A 17,487-nucleotide genomic window follows, 5' to 3' on the forward strand; every position below is an offset into this window, starting at 1 on the left:
TTCGAGTGTTACACAAGCGACCTGAGGTGATCGTTCCAAAAAGGTTTAATGACCTATGTCAGATCCTACAGTGATACCAATGTGTTTCGAACTTTATCTGTCATTCACGACATGAAAACCTTAGGATATTTTGCTACGAAAACTGAGAATCACTTCTCTTGCGCTTGACACATGAAGAAGAGTGTTTTATCGAACAACCTTTCAGATGTTATCCATTGCGTTGACAACTGTCTCAGTGTATAAAATAAGCTTTATTGATAGACGTGTCTCGTGCAAAAGTGTCAGCCATGAGCATTAAAGCAAGCCATAATGAAACGAATTCTCTTTTTAAAGATTAAATACGGATGAGGGCACATTAATGTGGAGGAGATAATCATGTCATCGCTGGCAATTTCAATGAAGGGAAACGCCGGTTGATTTCACAAAGCGTGACACTTACTTTTCGCAAAGGTTAACAACACATAGTCGCAATCAATGGCTAGAAACGCATCTCGCCAATTGTCAAATATAAAAGAAACCAAACTCATCTTTTCCCTATAAAACCCTAAGCCCATTCCAAGTTTTGACCTACACTTTGAGAGGAAAAAACAAATTTTTACACTCAAGAAATCAGTTCATTCTTTCTCGGTTGATGTGCACTCATCGTATGATAAAAGTCCATTCTCGGCAATCTAGAGGTAAAGAAAATTTCTTCTCTTTCTCTTTTTCATTTAAAAACTCAGTTTTTAGTGTAATGGGGGACATAGTCATGAGGGTTGGAAGACTAATATTCCTGGGTAGTGTTTGAAAAGAAACACCTTTAAGATGGAAACTTAGGGCAAAGATCCTAAAAAAAACCATCCTTAAGAATTTTAGGTTTAAGGAAGAGAAATAAGGGTTTCTTTTAATTTTTAAGTCGTCGTACAAGGCAATGTGTACGGAGACTGGGTCACCTCTACATGTCGCACATTTTCAAACTTAAGAGCAATAGACACTCCTGAGGTAAGAACAGTAGGGAGGGAAGCTCGCAGCCACGGGCACTAACAGGTCCCAGGTTAGCAGTACAAACATGTTACAGGGAGGAGATACAAAAGGCGACAAACCAATTTGCGATCAATGTAAAACGTCTACCAAAACAGGTCACACATGCTTAGGAACCTCTCGAGGGAATGGGCCACAATCTTGGAAGCGATTTTTAAATGGGAGTGAGGATACCCTTCCACCTAGTCAGGTCGATTCTGATCACTTCCAGTTCGTACTGTTCTAATTGACGCCCAATGCATATATGATAGTAGTCGCTATGTATATTGAATTTGGCAAAAACAACTAGGCATGCCGACGGCAATGGAAATCAATTGTGCCTATTGTCGTAGAGGAGTAAAGACAAGATTCATACTACCTCTCTAAGTGATCAACGATCAAAGGAAGGAATTTGGTTACCCCAATAATGTCGGGACTTATGAAACCAAGTATTTCTTCGAGTATAACAGAGTCTGTAAATTAGGGAACCGAGTAGGTTTTCCTTTAGTTCTTAGATGCCCATCCTCTATCTTTACTCTCCTTTGATAATTAAGGCTAATTAATTTTTTTTTTTTTTTTTTGCTTCTACAGAAAACAAAACGACCAGATTGTCCGTGCTAGTGATTTTAGCCGCATTGAGGCATTTGGTCACTTGCTTGAATAGAGTTGTAACGTGAAGCTGCTCGTGACTACTAACGTGACTACCGCCAATCTGCGAGAAGTATGATTTTTTCGCCCCGAGGCATCTTTGGAAGCTCAGCACGGAAGTATCTTCTCATAAAAGAATTTTTAAGTTTTACTAACAAGAGAAGACTTTCTTGTGATTCATTTTCAAGCCATGCACGACCATGCACCAAGGCTCCCAAGACATTGAGAGAAAACTGGGAGGTCACATTCCCCAGGATTAACTCGACCAAACTAGCCTAAAACAACTTCCAATGGTATCCAGGGGGATACAAATTGGTGTCGAAAGGCACGGAGCAACGCGAAGAAGCTTCCTAGCCCCTGGGTGCTCGAGCTTCGAAGAGAAGACTGTGGGCTAGAAGTCCAAGAAAAGAAAGTAATTACATGCGAAGAAGACACTGAATTGAATCAAAGGGTTTCGAGGTATTGCAAGTAGGCATCTACCATATCAGATCTTTTCTACGGGGGCGCCCTAAGAGAGGCTCCTGGGACTTTGGTGCTCCCAGAGATGAGAAGGGGAGATGGAGCGACCACAGTTGCCCAAGGGGAGTAGGCGAGCAACAGGTCGAAGGAGCGCTTGCCTCACGAGGCGAGACCCGTCCGTGCTGGATTAATTAAGGCAACTATCGAAACATTTACAACGCATGGTTACACCCTCCTAGAATGCCAACTTGCCACAGCCTTGATGGGTTCGTGGCTTCTGACCCATCGACTAGTGGCCACTGCACTCCAAATGCAAAGTTAGGTAAAGTGACTCTTCCCACCAGTTGTAGCTTTAGTTTTTAAGAACTTACAAAAAAAAAAAAAAAAAAAAAAAAAAAAAAAAAAAACAACTTCCATTTATTTCTCATGCAGTCTTTGCTCACCTAAACATGAATCAACAGAAGATGGATATGGACTATGCCGACAAACTTTCCAAGCTGAAGGAAGAAAATCCAAACTAAAGCAAGATCTCGCGGCTTTAGATATAGAGGCAAAAACTGCCTAAGGTTAGGCGAATCTATATATAACTGAGAGGAACTCTGCTTTGCGAGCATCACTTCAACAAGGTTGAACTCAGAAGAAGAATGATGAAAACAAAGAGTTCCAATGAACAATAGCAAGCTCACTAAGGAGTTGATCCAGAGAGGAAATGAGCTTACAAGCGAGCGTAGAGCATGAAAAGCAGCAGAAATACTCGATTTGAGTTACAGGAGAATGAGAAAAGTCAAATAAAGTGTTGCAGATGAATCTCGAGCTACGTTTGAGCTAGAGGGAAGGTGCTCACTGGGCAATACAAGCTATATATAGCTTGCGGTAAAGAAATCTGGAAATGGATATCTCCAACCTCCGTGATGATTACCAAGGATTCTTGTTTTATGCTCAGGCTGAAGTGGAACAGCCGAGAAGAACAAGAACCTCATGAGAGGTGATCAACCAAAAACAGATCATGCAATCAATTCGAAGTTGTCGATCAACCAAATGACCAAGAGGGCGTACCCAAAGGGCCGGAAACGAAGACCAATGAGTGCTCTTTTTCTACTGGAATGGAGTCTTTTTATCTCTTGCCAATGTAGCTCCTTGTCGCTTTTGTATACATTTATTGAATATACAAAAAAATAATTTTGATCATTTGTGATAGCACTTTTAAACTCAAGCACTTCACAAGACATATATAATATATCTGATCATTGAAACTTGTAAAATGTTATAAAGAACAAGATATTAAAAATTGGACTACGACACATATATTCTTTTGAGGAGAATTGGAACAATCTTATTCACATATTTACAACAATAAAACTTTATAGTAAAAATGATCAAGCTATAAGCAAGTTCAGGAATTACTGATAATAAGGGCGATGATGCTCAGCATTCCAAGCTCGCAGCACTTCAGAACCATTAAAACTATTTGAGGGGATACGTTTCAAGTCGTATTACCTTAGCGATGCGATATGGATCTTCTAGTTAGACCTAATACCCCCACACTTGGTTCTCTTGTGCGAGAAGGATTTTTTCAAAACCAGGTCACCAACCTGAAAGTCTCTTCTCCTGACTTACAATCAAAGAATCTTTTTGCCTGCTATTGGTAGGAAGCTATCTTAACAAGCCTGTCGTAGTGTTCTTAACTAAGTCCAGACTCACACGTAAGAGTGTCTCATGTCTGTTTCCAAAAACTCTCTTCGAAGTAAACTAGCCCCTATTCCACTAGAAAACATTGCCTCACAGCCATATGCTAGCGGAGGGGTTTCTAAAGTAAAGATTCTCGGAGTCGTTCTATATACCCATAGAACTTTTGAGGATCTTCGACCCCAATTGCCTTGGTTGCACCAAGCTTGGCCTTCATATGGGCTTAATAGTCTTATTGACAACTTCAACTTGACCATTGGCTTGTGTCTTGCCACCGAGGCGAATTTCTTATGAATCCCTAGCTCTTTGTAAAGCTTGAATTCCTCATGTGTCGAACTGTTTCCTATTATCTAAGAGGGGAAGGACTTTTTACCGAGAAGGACTTTTTTCAAAACCCGGTTGCCAACCTAGAAGTCTCTTCTCTTGACTTTAGAGTCCAAAGAATTTTTACCCTGTTGTAGAAAGTTATCCTTAACCGAGCCTTGTCGTAGTATTCTTCAACTAAGTCCAGACTTGCACTTGAGAGTGTCTCATTGTTGTTTCACTAAAAAACTCTCTCCGAAGTGAACAGTCCCTACTTCCACTAGAACAATTGATGTAGCATATGCTAGCGAGAAGGGTGTTTCTGAAGTAGAGGCTCTCGGAGTCGTTGTATATGCCCATAAAACTTTGGGAGATCTTCGACCCAATTGCCCTTGGCTGTGCCAAGCTTGGCTTCAATGTGTGCTTAATAGTCTTATTGACAGCTTCAACTTGACCATTAGCTTGTGGTCTTGCCACTGAGGCGAATTTCGTATGAATCCTTAGCTCTTCGTAAAACTGCTTGAATTCTTCATTGTGGAATTGCTTCCCATTATCTAAGATGAGTGTATGAGGAAATCCCATAGCAGACATTATATTTTGAAGACGAAGTCTTTGAGGTTCTTTGTAGTGATCATGGCCAAAGGCTCTACTTTGAACCACTTAGTGAAATAATCCACTGCGACCACCGCATACTTCCACACCCTATTTACCAAATGGCAGGGGCCCGATGAGATCAATTTTCCACATAGAGAATGGCCAAAGGTATGTATTATCGGTAGCTGGTAGAAGGAGATCATGGGATGTTTGCAAACCTTTGGCACTTATTACACTTTTTCACAAAGTTGAAGCATCTTCATGAAGCAGGGCCAATAATATCCCTAACGGATAATTTTATTGGTGAAAGATAGTGTGATTACCATACCTCCCTTCATGTATCTCTCTCATGATATGTCTGCTTCATCGTCGATTACACATCGGATGAGTGGAGCTTAAAACCTCACTTATACAACTGATTCTCGATAAGTGTGTAACGAAAACTTTAGTTGCAGGAGTCTTGCCTCCGTCTTGCTGTTGGGAAAAATCCCATATGGGAGATATTGAACAATCGGTGTCATCCAAGAAATAGATTGGTTGTAGCTACGACCTGATCAGGTGAGCTGATGCTGGGAACCTCGATGTATTAAACTAGAATACGTCTAGAGCATCAGAATCTAGCGATGAGGCTATCTTTTTCAAAGAGCATCTGCGATAGAGTTATATATCTCAGGATTTGCTTGATCGTATAACATTTGAAGGTCTTGAGTATGATCTTAGCTTTCTCAAATAACGATCATATTCTTCTCTTTGGCTTGATATTCTCCAAAATTTGATTGACAACCAGTTGGGATCACTATTAATATTGATATATCTGACCCATTCTCTTGCACGTCGTAGACTAGCAAATACCGCAATACTCAGCTTCATTATTCATAGCTTTGAACCAAAACCTGAGGACTCTATAAATGCGAGTCCCTTTGGGACTAATCATAGAAGGCCAACTGACTCTTGTTCTGTTTGAAGACCTATTAACATAGAGACTGTAAATTGAAAGTTTCGAACAGTTTCCTGGACAACTTGTGGCTGGCTGGCTCTATTCGGATTCCGATTTGGCTGATGCGGAGAACTCCAAAATAAAATTAGCAACGCTTGCCTTTGATTGTTGTTTTGGTCTGTAATGTAGATCGAATTAACTTAGTTCCATAGCCTAGTTTAACAACTTACCCGAAGCCTTCGGTTTGAAGAACTTGTCTGAGAGGTAGCTAGTTCATACATTGATGGTGTGAGCATGGAAATAAGGTCGTAGCTCTGGAAGTGATCAGCAGGGCAAAAACTATCATTCCATCTTTGGATACCGTTGTCTCGGCTCAGTAGTTGTTTGCTCGTATAATGTATGCCACTGAATTCTGCATTTCTTCCTGGATGAGAGCTACATTGACTGCATTCTGCGAGTCAGATAGGTAGAGAAATAAAATTTCCTTAGGAAGTGGCTTGGATAGAAGAGTGGCTTTTTGAGATCTCTTTTATACTCTGGAGAAGCTTGCTCACATTCTGAAGTCCATTCAAACCTTTCATGACCCTAAGTATATTAAAGAACGGGAAACAACGATTTGTCGCTCTTGATATGAAGCGATGAGAGCGCTATCCTCTCATTAAGCTTGAACCTGCTTCGGTGGTGGGATCTTTATATCCAAGAGAGCTTGGATCTTTTTGGGGTTGACTCAATCTTTGATGGTTAACCATATACCCTAGGAACTTCCTAAGGATACTCCGAATGAACACTTAAGAGGATTAAGTTCCATTCTATATCTATAGAGTATGCCGAACATCTCTACGAATTTGGTTATGTGATCTGAAGCAATATGCAACTTGACCATCATGTCATCGACTAGACTTCCATGATTTCCTGATCTCTCGGAAAACATACAGTTAACCAAACGCTGATAAGTTCCCTAGTGTTTTTAGACCAAAGGGCATGACTTATAATAGTACACAAGTTTGTCATTTTCCATTGGGTTTCTTCACCAAAACAAATTGCGACCCAACTTGGATAATGAGACTCCGAATGAACCCGATTGAGAGAAAGCTTATCCAACCTTAACCTTGAGAGCATAACGCTCTATGTAAAGGTTCTTTTTTTGATGAACTGGCCTAATCCTACTGTTGATGTTGAGTGGCATGACATATATATTTGGGCTGATTCCAACCATGTTAGCATGAGTCATGACAAAAACGTCAATATTTGTATAAGAAGCTCGTCAGATTTGCGCGAAGCGAGGGTTGAGATTACTTTCGATTTCAATACAGGGTCGACTCCTATGGCGTCGACCAATACCTCAAATAAGAGTCTCAACAAGCCCCTATGGAAATACCTCCTCTGGAACCCAAAAATCTAAACTATCTTCCATAGACCTAATTGTGGTTTGATCTGCTGATTGCACATAGTAGCTGCTAAGGAATGCGATGGCTTCCTTTTCTTTTGCATGTCATCTGCCCGCGTCTACATTAGTGAGTCGCGAGATTCACTTTGAGACCCCCTTAACTTCACCACATTCTGTGGTGTTAGAAATTCCATCTTAGATGTAGATGGAGGTGACAGCTTGAAGTTTGCGAGAGTAAATTTTGCCAAATACACCATTGAAAGTGGACTAATAATCTACTACAAAAACTTGGTTTTCTTAGTCACTTCATGGGTCTCACCCAAGTGACAGGAAGGTGCAATGTTCCCTTGAAAATCTAATGATCCCTATAAAACCATAGAAAAGGATAGTGACAGGCTTTAGATCTGCCTTGTCCACTGTATTTCATAGAATGCTCGCTGAAATAGGATATTCACCGATACCATTATCCACCAACATTTAGGGACTACACACGACCTATTTTAGGCACGATAATGAGTGCATCCTCATGGGGATGATGAAATATATATGTAAACATTTAAAATATTTATGATAATTTATGTAATGATAATAAATATATGATAATCTATAATTTTGGTAATTTCATAACATATTTAACCTATGATTAATATATGTATGATAATAATTTTGTATATACACAATTACACATTATATATAACAAATTAATCACACATATGTATTGATCATATATTATAATAGGCCATCATTTCACTATGAATTTATAGGTGTTGATACAAAATATATATGTAAACATTTAAAATATTTATGATAATTTATGTAATGATAATAAATATATGATAACATATAATTTTGGTAATTTCATAACATATTAAACATATTTAATTTATGATTAATATATGTATGATAATAATTTTGTACATACTATATAGTGGCATGTTCACTCCTTGGAATCCTTTTGGTTGTGCTATAATGTCTATGCAAAATGCAAATTCCTTTTGTTTGTGTCATGTATAATATGGAACTAAATTTGTTTTGAACGATTTATTGTTCTATTTAATTTATTTTGAAGTTTTATTATTTATGATGGTTAGTTATTTTAATTTACTGAGTTTTTATTGATTTATTTAAAATATAAATATAGATAGAGAGTTGGTTTATTTTCAAATGTTGAATTAAATGGGTATGAATTATAAATTGTTGCATATTTGTTTTTTAGAGCATGAATTGGAAAGTTGGTGTATATTTTTTATTCGAACGAGTTATTCGAACAGGTATTTACAAGTTATCAAACGAGTTATTCGAACAAGTATTTACAAATTATCGAACGAGTTAGTCGAACAGGTATTTACGAGTTAGTCGAACAAGTTAGTCGAACGAACACGAACGAGTTACGAACGAACACGAATGAGCTTTTTGTTAATCGAACGAACACGAACACATATTCTGTGTTCGTTCGAACATGAACACGAACACGAACACGAATAATCGAACATGCTCATCGAACGATTTTCGAACGGGCCTGTTCGTTCATGTTCGGTTCGATTGCAGGCCTAGTAGTGATAGAATTGAATGAGTGTTTGGCGGTGGAGATAGCTCGTAAGAAGGTGGACAATGACATTGAACCAAAAGATTCTATTGAATTGTACAATTCAGATCACCATGCTGAATCATATCTCACAACAAGGTAGTACTGCTTTCTCAATATATGTCCTTCTTTAGTACTATTTATGTATAGTGTGGCCCGATTAGACCTTCTTTTGGCTTCAGTTTTATATCTCGTGCTTGAGGAGAAAGCAACTATGCTTCTATTGCAGTTAATGTACAAATCCTTAATTGTATTATCATAGCAAATATACTATGGATCCTGTGTAAGTATGTCAAGAAATCATCATTTCATCATCAATGTAAGATTAATTGGAGTTTGTAGTGGTGGAAATTAGAAACTCTAAGCTGATAATTATTGGAAACTAGTCAGAATTAGTTATAACCTTTTTGAGAGACTAAATAACCAACCAACTCAGAGTTAGACAACTTCAAATATTCTGCTAAAGTCTGAAAATTGAATACTGGACAGATGGCAAATATATGTTGCACACAATTTTCAGGTCCAGTTCACATCTGAAAGTTTTCTCTATTTATGGTTTATAGTTGCACTGAGTTTACAACCTGGACTAAGGTTCTGGGTATTGGGTTCAACGGTTATGAAGGGATTATAATCCCATCAAATTGATCTTTATCCTCTATTGATATATACATCTTTATTTTATTTAAAAAAAAAAAAAAAAACTCTGTATAGCCCTCCTTTATTAGGGTTTTATTTGCACTTATTTTCCCCCAATTTCAAACTTAATTAGGGTTTTTAATTAAAACACTTTTCCCCAATTTCAAATTCGATAAGGCTTTTTTGTTTTTTTTTTTGTTAATACCCTTTTTTTTCCAATTTCAAATTTGAAAGTTATTTTTTCTTTTCCAAATTCGGATTCATCATGTTATGTGATTACTCTCTTCATAACTTTACTAATATATTTTCATAAAAAAATAATTATTTGAATAAAAAAATGTTTCAATGATTTAGAAAATTTAGATTTAGGGTTTATGTAAGATCAAAGGTTAAAAACTAAAACAAATATATAAAATAAAGACTGTAGAAATCATTATGTCATTAAGGTTAAATTTGTCAAAAATAAAAATACATTTAAAAGTAGGATACACGGACCAATTTGATAGGGGCTAAAAATTACTTTCTATTGCCACAGCCGCCCTCCTGCCATGGGATCAATTTAATAACTCCATATTTCCATATTCAAGTATCAATTCTATTGTTTATTCACTTTACTCTTTACTTAGGGTTTCTCTCCGTTTACACTTATATTTTCCAGGTTTTATTAGCATAGATTATGAGATACCTGAAAATTCTAATCAAGAGAATAAGTTCCCTTCAGTGGTGCTTTAATCGTCAAATTTTATGTCATTCTCACTCATGGAAGAATTCACTGAAATTACATATCACTAGTAAATTCTTGTAACATATGGAAGAATTCTAGTGTGTATCCTCTAACTATATTGAACGAATTCCTCTGTTAATGTGTTACCGGAATACAAAATGATACCTTGGAACAACAATTCTACAGCCTTAAGCTTCCCTGAAGGGTCCAGAATTAGTTGTTACACCTATCACATCTTTAGTTATAAGTTTTGGGTTATTTTAAATTAATAAAATGTTTTTGAGAAAAGGGAAATCTAAAACCGAATCCAAGGAACAAAAAATGCTTGTATAATCATCTCATAAATTACTCTTGTTTGAGTTTCATCCACTGATTTAAGTGTTGGGGCTAACTTACAGATTTTGGTTTGCACTGTTATATATAGATGGAACTTAGATGATTGATACTTGTGGAGAACCTAAAACAAACTTTTGAACGTCAAAGACCTTCACACTAGAAAATATCTATTCTTTGAGAAATTTGTGATGGAGAGCCTGAGTAATACCACGTATGAATATAATAGTTGCGTGTAGAATCAATTAACAAGGGAAAAAACAAAACCCATCACATTATTCGGAAAACAGGAGTTTTTAGCTTTTTCTATTGACTTGAGCGTCAAAATTCTGTTTTTGCATGCATTTCACATCAGTCGGCCATTGTTATGCCTTTCAGCTTTAGGACCAGTTATTTTTCCGAAGACAAATTCATTTAACTTGTGGAAAATTAATTAACTTGATATATTTAATTTATGATATTTAATTAGTATTGTCCAATTCCTATTATTAGCCATATTTAAGACATATCCTTAGAGAATCCTTTCGTATTTTCTAAATTGTAACCAAGGAAGACCAGCTGAAAGCTAGAGTCAATGAATCAACCGCTACCATAGAGGCCTTTTTCAAGAGTACTTTCTCAGGGATCAGGTTGGCGATTACTTTCTCTTCTTATTGGCTAATGTGCTTGTCCTAATTGTCCTTTTATAGATATTAATACAATTGAATTGTTAAATTATGCAAGTGCCTCCGGAAATTCCACACGGTACTAAAATTTAATTTAAGTAGAATTATAAAATGAGTTGACTAGTTACTAGAAAAATTGACTGATATTGCTATTATATATTGTTCATCTTTATGGTCTTTCGTATAACATCATAAATTACTGCAATAGACTGGAAGAAACCGAATTCCCATCATATTTCAATGTTTACCAAAAAGACTTATTAACTTTATATATATAAGTGCCTCCTGAAAATTCCACATACTACTAAAATTTAATTAAGTAGAATAATATCATTATGACTTCCAGGGCTTTAGTAGTATTAGCATAGATTGTGGTCAGAAAATTCTGGCAAGTATCACATCTCTCGGAAAGCAGAAAATTTGGCGTTTTTGTGTGTACCACATTACTCTGGCCCATGTCGTCCCTTTCACCTGCATTACGAGGCAATTCCTACGGTTCTTTCACGCTGACAATTTCTTCCAAGAACAAGTGGTTGTAGAAAATTAATTAACTTCATAAATTTGGTGATATTGATAGTACTGACTTGGTGTCGGCCACCATTATATGATACGTATCCATATACATCATCTGTTGACTAAAATGATTAATTAAATTAATTTGAGTCCCTCATTTGTTGCTAATAGGGACAGCCATTAGAGCTGCCCATTCAATAATTGGGTTTAATCACGGATAAGCCTAGTCGTTGAACTTTTCTTCTAACTAAATAAGACTTCATCACAGGAAATGTAGAAGAATTCTGGACAGCTTACACTCATTTGCTTACACATCTGAAGAACAAAGGGCTAATACAATAAAGGATTCTCCTCAGTGACGAAGCTCTGATGACGAGAAGTAGATTTTCCAGATGAAGAAAAAATAATTAACAACAATAACTTTTACTCTTTAGTTCAACGACTTGAATATTATTCCAGAAAATCAGAAGAACTAGAGTATTCTGCTAATGTATGACTGCTACTTTACAAAATTTATTTAAACTCAAAGTAGAAGTTTAGAGAACAAACATGCTTAAAGATCTAGCATACTCGTATGTTAACGGGGATCCAGCTCCGTGATTGAAGCTTCATTCACTGAATATTGGACAGAATTGCTTTTTGATTGACCCGGCATAGTGACTTCAGATTTATCCTGTTCCACAACGCTGGGCATAAAGAATGCAGGTTTTGACGGCACTGACAGAGAGACAGAGTTGCTAGTTAGCATTAGAACAACTGAAGTCATGGTTGGTCTATCAGCTTCATTTTCTTGAACACATAGTAATCCAACATGAATACATCTCGTAATTTCACTACTAGAATGACTCCTCAAAGTGTGATCTATCATATTTAAAGCTGTCCCTCCTTTCCAATTTCTCCATGCCTACAAAAAATGAACAATGCACATACAATGTTAGTGCCTTTCTTTGATTTTTGAAATTTCATTGTCATAACTTATCTAGTATCTGAAGGAGAAGAAGATAAAATAGTTAAAAGATTTTGCTTACATAAGTTAGCAGGTCCTCCCCCTCTTCCCCATTACAAAAACTATTGTTCTTTTGACCACTAATGATTTCCAAGACTAAGACGCCAAAGCTGAAAACATCGGACTTGACTGAGAAGTGTCCATACTTTACATATTCAGGAGACATATATCCACTGAAAAGGGGTCATAAGTAAGAATGAGTTAGTTGTATTGAAAACCAAAACTATCCATGATCATATGCAAGTTATTTCTGGTTTTGCTACATATAGGAAGTGGTAAAACATAAGAGATCTTGATATTTTCCTCTGATATGAATAAAAAATTTAGTTTTAATTAGCAAGCTCTAAGTATGTTCTTGTATATACTTACAAGGTTCCAACAATTCTACTTGTATCGCCTCGAGTTTGATCCACTTCAAATAACTTTGCCATTCCAAAATCTGAAATTTTTGGAATCATATTTGCATCTAAAAGAATGTTGCTAGCCTTTAAGTCGCGATGAATGATTCTTAATCTTGAATCTTCATGAAGGTAAAGAATTCCTCGAGCTATGCCTCCTATGATCTTGTATCGTTTTTCCCAATCTAATAACAATCGCTTGATTGGATCTAAGAATTCAACAAAACCAAAGCACTTCAATAGATTGCATAAATCTAATCAGGCACATTTGCTTTCTTATATGCAACATATATGCGCATACATCTAGATAATAAATTGTTACGATCACAGTGAATGCAGACATGGTAATGCATTCATTTTGGAGAAAGAAACCAAAAGGCAGTGAAAGCATACCAAATATGAAGTTATCTAGGCTTGAATTTGACACAAACTCATATATAAGAAGCCTTTCTTTATCTTCCAAGCAGAAACCTCGAAGCCTAACTAGATTTCTATGATGAAGCTTGGCCACCAAGAGGACCTCATTTTTAAATTCCAGATCTCCTTGTCCTGAATCTCTAGACAGCCTCTTCACAGCTATATCCTGTCCGTCAAGAAGTCTTCCCTGAAATGATATTAAGAAAAAAAATGAGGTAAATGCAAAACAATTTAATTGCATTCCGGGAACTCAAACTTAACAACTGGATGCATTTTGATCACCAAATGGTGCTCTTTGTCACATCCTCAGTTACCTTGTAAACAGAACCAAATCCACCTTCTCCAAGCTTATTACAAATGGAAAAGTTATCTGTTGCAACTTTGATAGTGCTGAAGTCGAATTGCAAGGATTCCACAGTCTCAATTTCATCACCGACGTCTTAAAAATAGTGTCAAGTTAGCATATAAATAAACAACTACTAATAGATGTAAAAATTATAATGGACCTTTATTCCTGAAAAACATATTTACGAAGGTAGATGCTAGAGAGTGATTTCTTTGTTCAGTATTAATTCCTTGCTTCTGTTAATTGCAGCTATTATATCAGAGTTAATAGAAGCAGCCAGATTAAAACAAAATTCTAGTTTGAAATTTCACCCTTAAATTTGATAATCCTTAACATTAAAAACAACGCATAAATGACTAACCTTTTAGCTCTTGCTTTCTTCTTATCTCGCCCTTTGCCTTTCTCCTCCTTAAAAACACATAAGTTAAAGCAAGTAGTAGTGATGTGATGATAATTATAGAGGCAATAATAATTCCAACAACTACAGGTGCAATGCCTCCTTTGTCTGCAAAAATAAAAATGGCCTCTGAACATTTATAAAAGGGATACAAATCCAAGCGAAAAATACAAAATTCAATAATTAAATTAAAATTTGAGTTTATCAAGTTCGAACTTACCAGGTGGGGTATTAGTTATCTGTGGAGGAGAAATTCTGGGTGGTAGTGGAGGAGACGGAGATGGAGCTTCAGTTGATTCATAAAAGGGATACAAATCCCAGCGAAAAATACAGTTAGGCCTCTGAACGTAACCTCCTTGCTTCCCATGACAGCAGCTCTCGAAGTAAGATACAGATTGACGAAGACAAAAGTCGCAATTACTCCGGGATAAGTCTGGAGTACACTGCATTAAGGCGTATATCTTCTGAAAGAAAGTCAAATTAGCTTCTTCAGTGGCAAATTTGAGCTTAGAAGAACCCATAGAGGCTTTTGTAACCACGCGATCCATTAAACTTTCCCAGGTCTGATCAAACTCTGTCAAATTCGTAGTGATATTATTCACATTATAGCCAGCATCGCTAGGATCCAGCTCCAGTAATCCAATAAAAGACCGGTCTGCATAGCGTACAATGCATGGAGGATCTCCTCCCCATGAAAGTGCTTCTTTTTGGTTGGGACATTTGGTTATAAGATCATGGGTTGTGGAATTGACACAGCTGAAACAAGTTTCTGAAGAAGAATCACCTCTGCAAAGTGCAAGAGCATAAACTTCGTTGGTGTCTTGGCCAATAGTAGCAGTATAAAAACCCCCATTTGTTGATACATTAGAAGCAAGATTTGAAAGGATAAGGCCGCGGTTCTTGCCATAAACACTGTTAGTTGTGAAGTTTCCCGTATCGTTACATCTCTGGCCATTGCTAAGAGTGATGCCTATAGACAGGTAAGTAAGAAGATGAAGGAGATTTGTAAAAGCCATGGCATGTTCAAGAATTCTCCTTTGTCTAATTTAATCTAAATGGTTTGGTGAAGATGAAACAAGACACAAAACTTTAATAACTCAGAGATGGTGATCCAAGTGCAGGAAACCTGGCTTAAGAACATGCCTTGATTAAGAGACTTGACAACCTACCTACTTCGCGCCAGAAATAGTGGTGAGACCGTGAGACTTAATAAGAGGACTTTGACCGTGAGACAACGAAATATAAAATGCCGATTTTTTAAGACTATAAAATAATGTTGTATTTTTCCTTAAATATTAGTCCATTTTATTATTTTTTAATAATTGTTTATTTACCCTTCATTTTTCTTACAAAGTTTAAAGTAATATTACATATGAACATACCTAACAATTGCGTTTAGAATCAATTAACTTGAGCGTCAAAAGTCTGTTTTTGCGTGTGTTTCACTTTGACATCAGTCAGCCAGTGGTTCCAATTTGTTCAAAGTATATTATTTTTCCGAAGACAAATTCATTGAACTCATGGAAATGATTGGTGCGTTTGGTTTATTATTTTGGGTAGGATTTTGGAGATAGTATTAGATAATTGAATATGGGAGTATTACGAGGTAATATTTAAAAATTTATAGAAAAACCCCCTAAGTTTGCTAATTTCATAAATACCCCCAACATGTAAATTGACAAAAATACCCCCACCACCTGCAGTGCCAGATTCTGGCCACCACCGCCAGAATCTGGCTGGAAAATCGCGTTACGACACAGACCGGTCGGATATGTGTCGTAACGAGTCGTTATGGCCTTTTCCGGCCAGATCCACCACAGATCTAGCCGTAAAAGACCAGATCTACGGCCTGTCGTGGCCGAAAAAGGCCAAAACGACAGCCATCTTTGGCCGTCAGCAACAGCCAAAGATATGGCCGTCGTTTTCGGTCAACGATGGCCAAGATTTGGCCGTCGTTGACCTTAACGACGGCCATTTCTTTGGCCGTCGTTCACGGCCAGATCTGGCCTTTTCCGGCCAAATCCGTGGTGGATCTGGCTGGAAAAGGCCAGATCGATGAACTTCCGGCTATTTATGGTCTGCAGGTTGGCCGTTGTATAGATTTCGACTACCACCGACGGTGGTTGCCGGAATCTGGCGAATATGGGTTGCGGGGGTGTTTTTGATAATTTTTAAACTTTTTTTTTAGGGTGTATTTGATGAAATTAATAACCTTATGGGGTTTAAAAGTAATTAAAAAAAATAGGGTAATATTCTTGGAATAATGTGCCAAACATTATTTGGAGAATAGGATCCAGAAACTGGATAAAAATAATAAGCCAAACACATATGATAATATTCACATCATAGATACTATCCTTTGAATCGGTTTTTCTGACCGATTCAAAGAAAATTGATACCAACACGACTTAATTAACTTGATATCAATTTTCTTTGAATCGGTTTTTCTAAAATTCCTACTAATAATTTCTATTTTTTATGGCCACTGCACTTTCGCGCGAATATATTATTCACCTTTATAATTTGTATTATACATAGAAAGAAACTGATTTGGCAATGGAGATACTAAAGAAGTCGATCATCTGTGCTTTGCATTTATATTTACAGCTGCTATAAAGTCCTGTTTCACGCCCAGAATCAATCAATTTTAATTATATTGTCATTCACGTATTACGTACTCAGATTTTCTCTTTGTTTATCCTTATGTCTTCCAACAGGCTTGTAGTATTAGCATAGATTGTAGTCAGAAAATTCTAGCCAGTATCACATCTCTGTTTAGCAATTGAGATGGCTAGTAAGAAGGTAAGCAATAGATTGAATCAGAAAAGTCTATTGAAATGATCATTTTAGATCTTCATTGATTATCTTCCACAGGAAGGTAGTATACTCATAATATATGTATGTTGGCTACTTTTAATATGAGAAATAAAATGGAATGCAGCTATGAATTATCACCAACAGTAACATGTCAATATGTAATGGATAATCTCCCGCATATATCGGATTAATTGCTCTCTCTTTTCTCTTCCATCTCCAATCAGTGTTCTCTATCTATGGGCCTAAGAACAAACTTTCGGCCTGTTTTTTGCTGGGCCAATGCGTGCAGTTTCTAATTGAGCTAAGTTGACAGTCTGGAATAATGTTATGGGTATTGGGCTTAAGGTTTATTGCCACTTCAAATAGACCTCCTCCAAACACCTATGGAAACTTATCTTCTTTAATAATATTTCATGGCACTAATTAATCTCATTTTACATAATTTCAAGTATTCGTTCATAGTATTATTTGCATGCAATCATAAACTTATCTTCAAGTGGAGTGACTAGGCCGAGCGCCAGTTCAGTCTCACATTTACACAAATATCTAGAAGTATCCAAATCACTAATTATCTTATCAAGTCTAAAAGTTTATATCCATGAACTCATTTTACAAGCAATTTGATTTAACATTAAAT

General features: G+C 36.7%; 1 protein-coding gene across 1 annotated transcript; it reads right to left on the reverse strand.

The window, feature by feature from the left end:
- Positions 1–11,758: 11,758 nt before the first annotated feature.
- LOC116127226 (putative receptor-like protein kinase At4g00960) lies at positions 11,759–15,187 on the reverse strand. Its single transcript, XM_031412878.1, has 7 exons — positions 14,254–15,187; positions 13,998–14,141; positions 13,605–13,729; positions 13,267–13,477; positions 12,845–13,082; positions 12,498–12,648; positions 11,759–12,373 (listed from the first exon to the last, which is right to left on the reverse strand). Exons 1-7 carry the CDS (start codon positions 15,047–15,049, stop codon positions 12,047–12,049), a joined length of 1,992 nt encoding a protein of 663 aa, XP_031268738.1. The 5' UTR covers positions 15,050–15,187; the 3' UTR covers positions 11,759–12,046.
- Positions 15,188–17,487: the final 2,300 nt, after the last annotated feature.

This window comes from Pistacia vera, unplaced genomic scaffold (genome assembly GCF_008641045.1).
Source record: "Pistacia vera cultivar Batoury unplaced genomic scaffold, PisVer_v2 Contig190, whole genome shotgun sequence".
Taxonomy (NCBI): domain Eukaryota; kingdom Viridiplantae; phylum Streptophyta; class Magnoliopsida; order Sapindales; family Anacardiaceae; genus Pistacia; species Pistacia vera.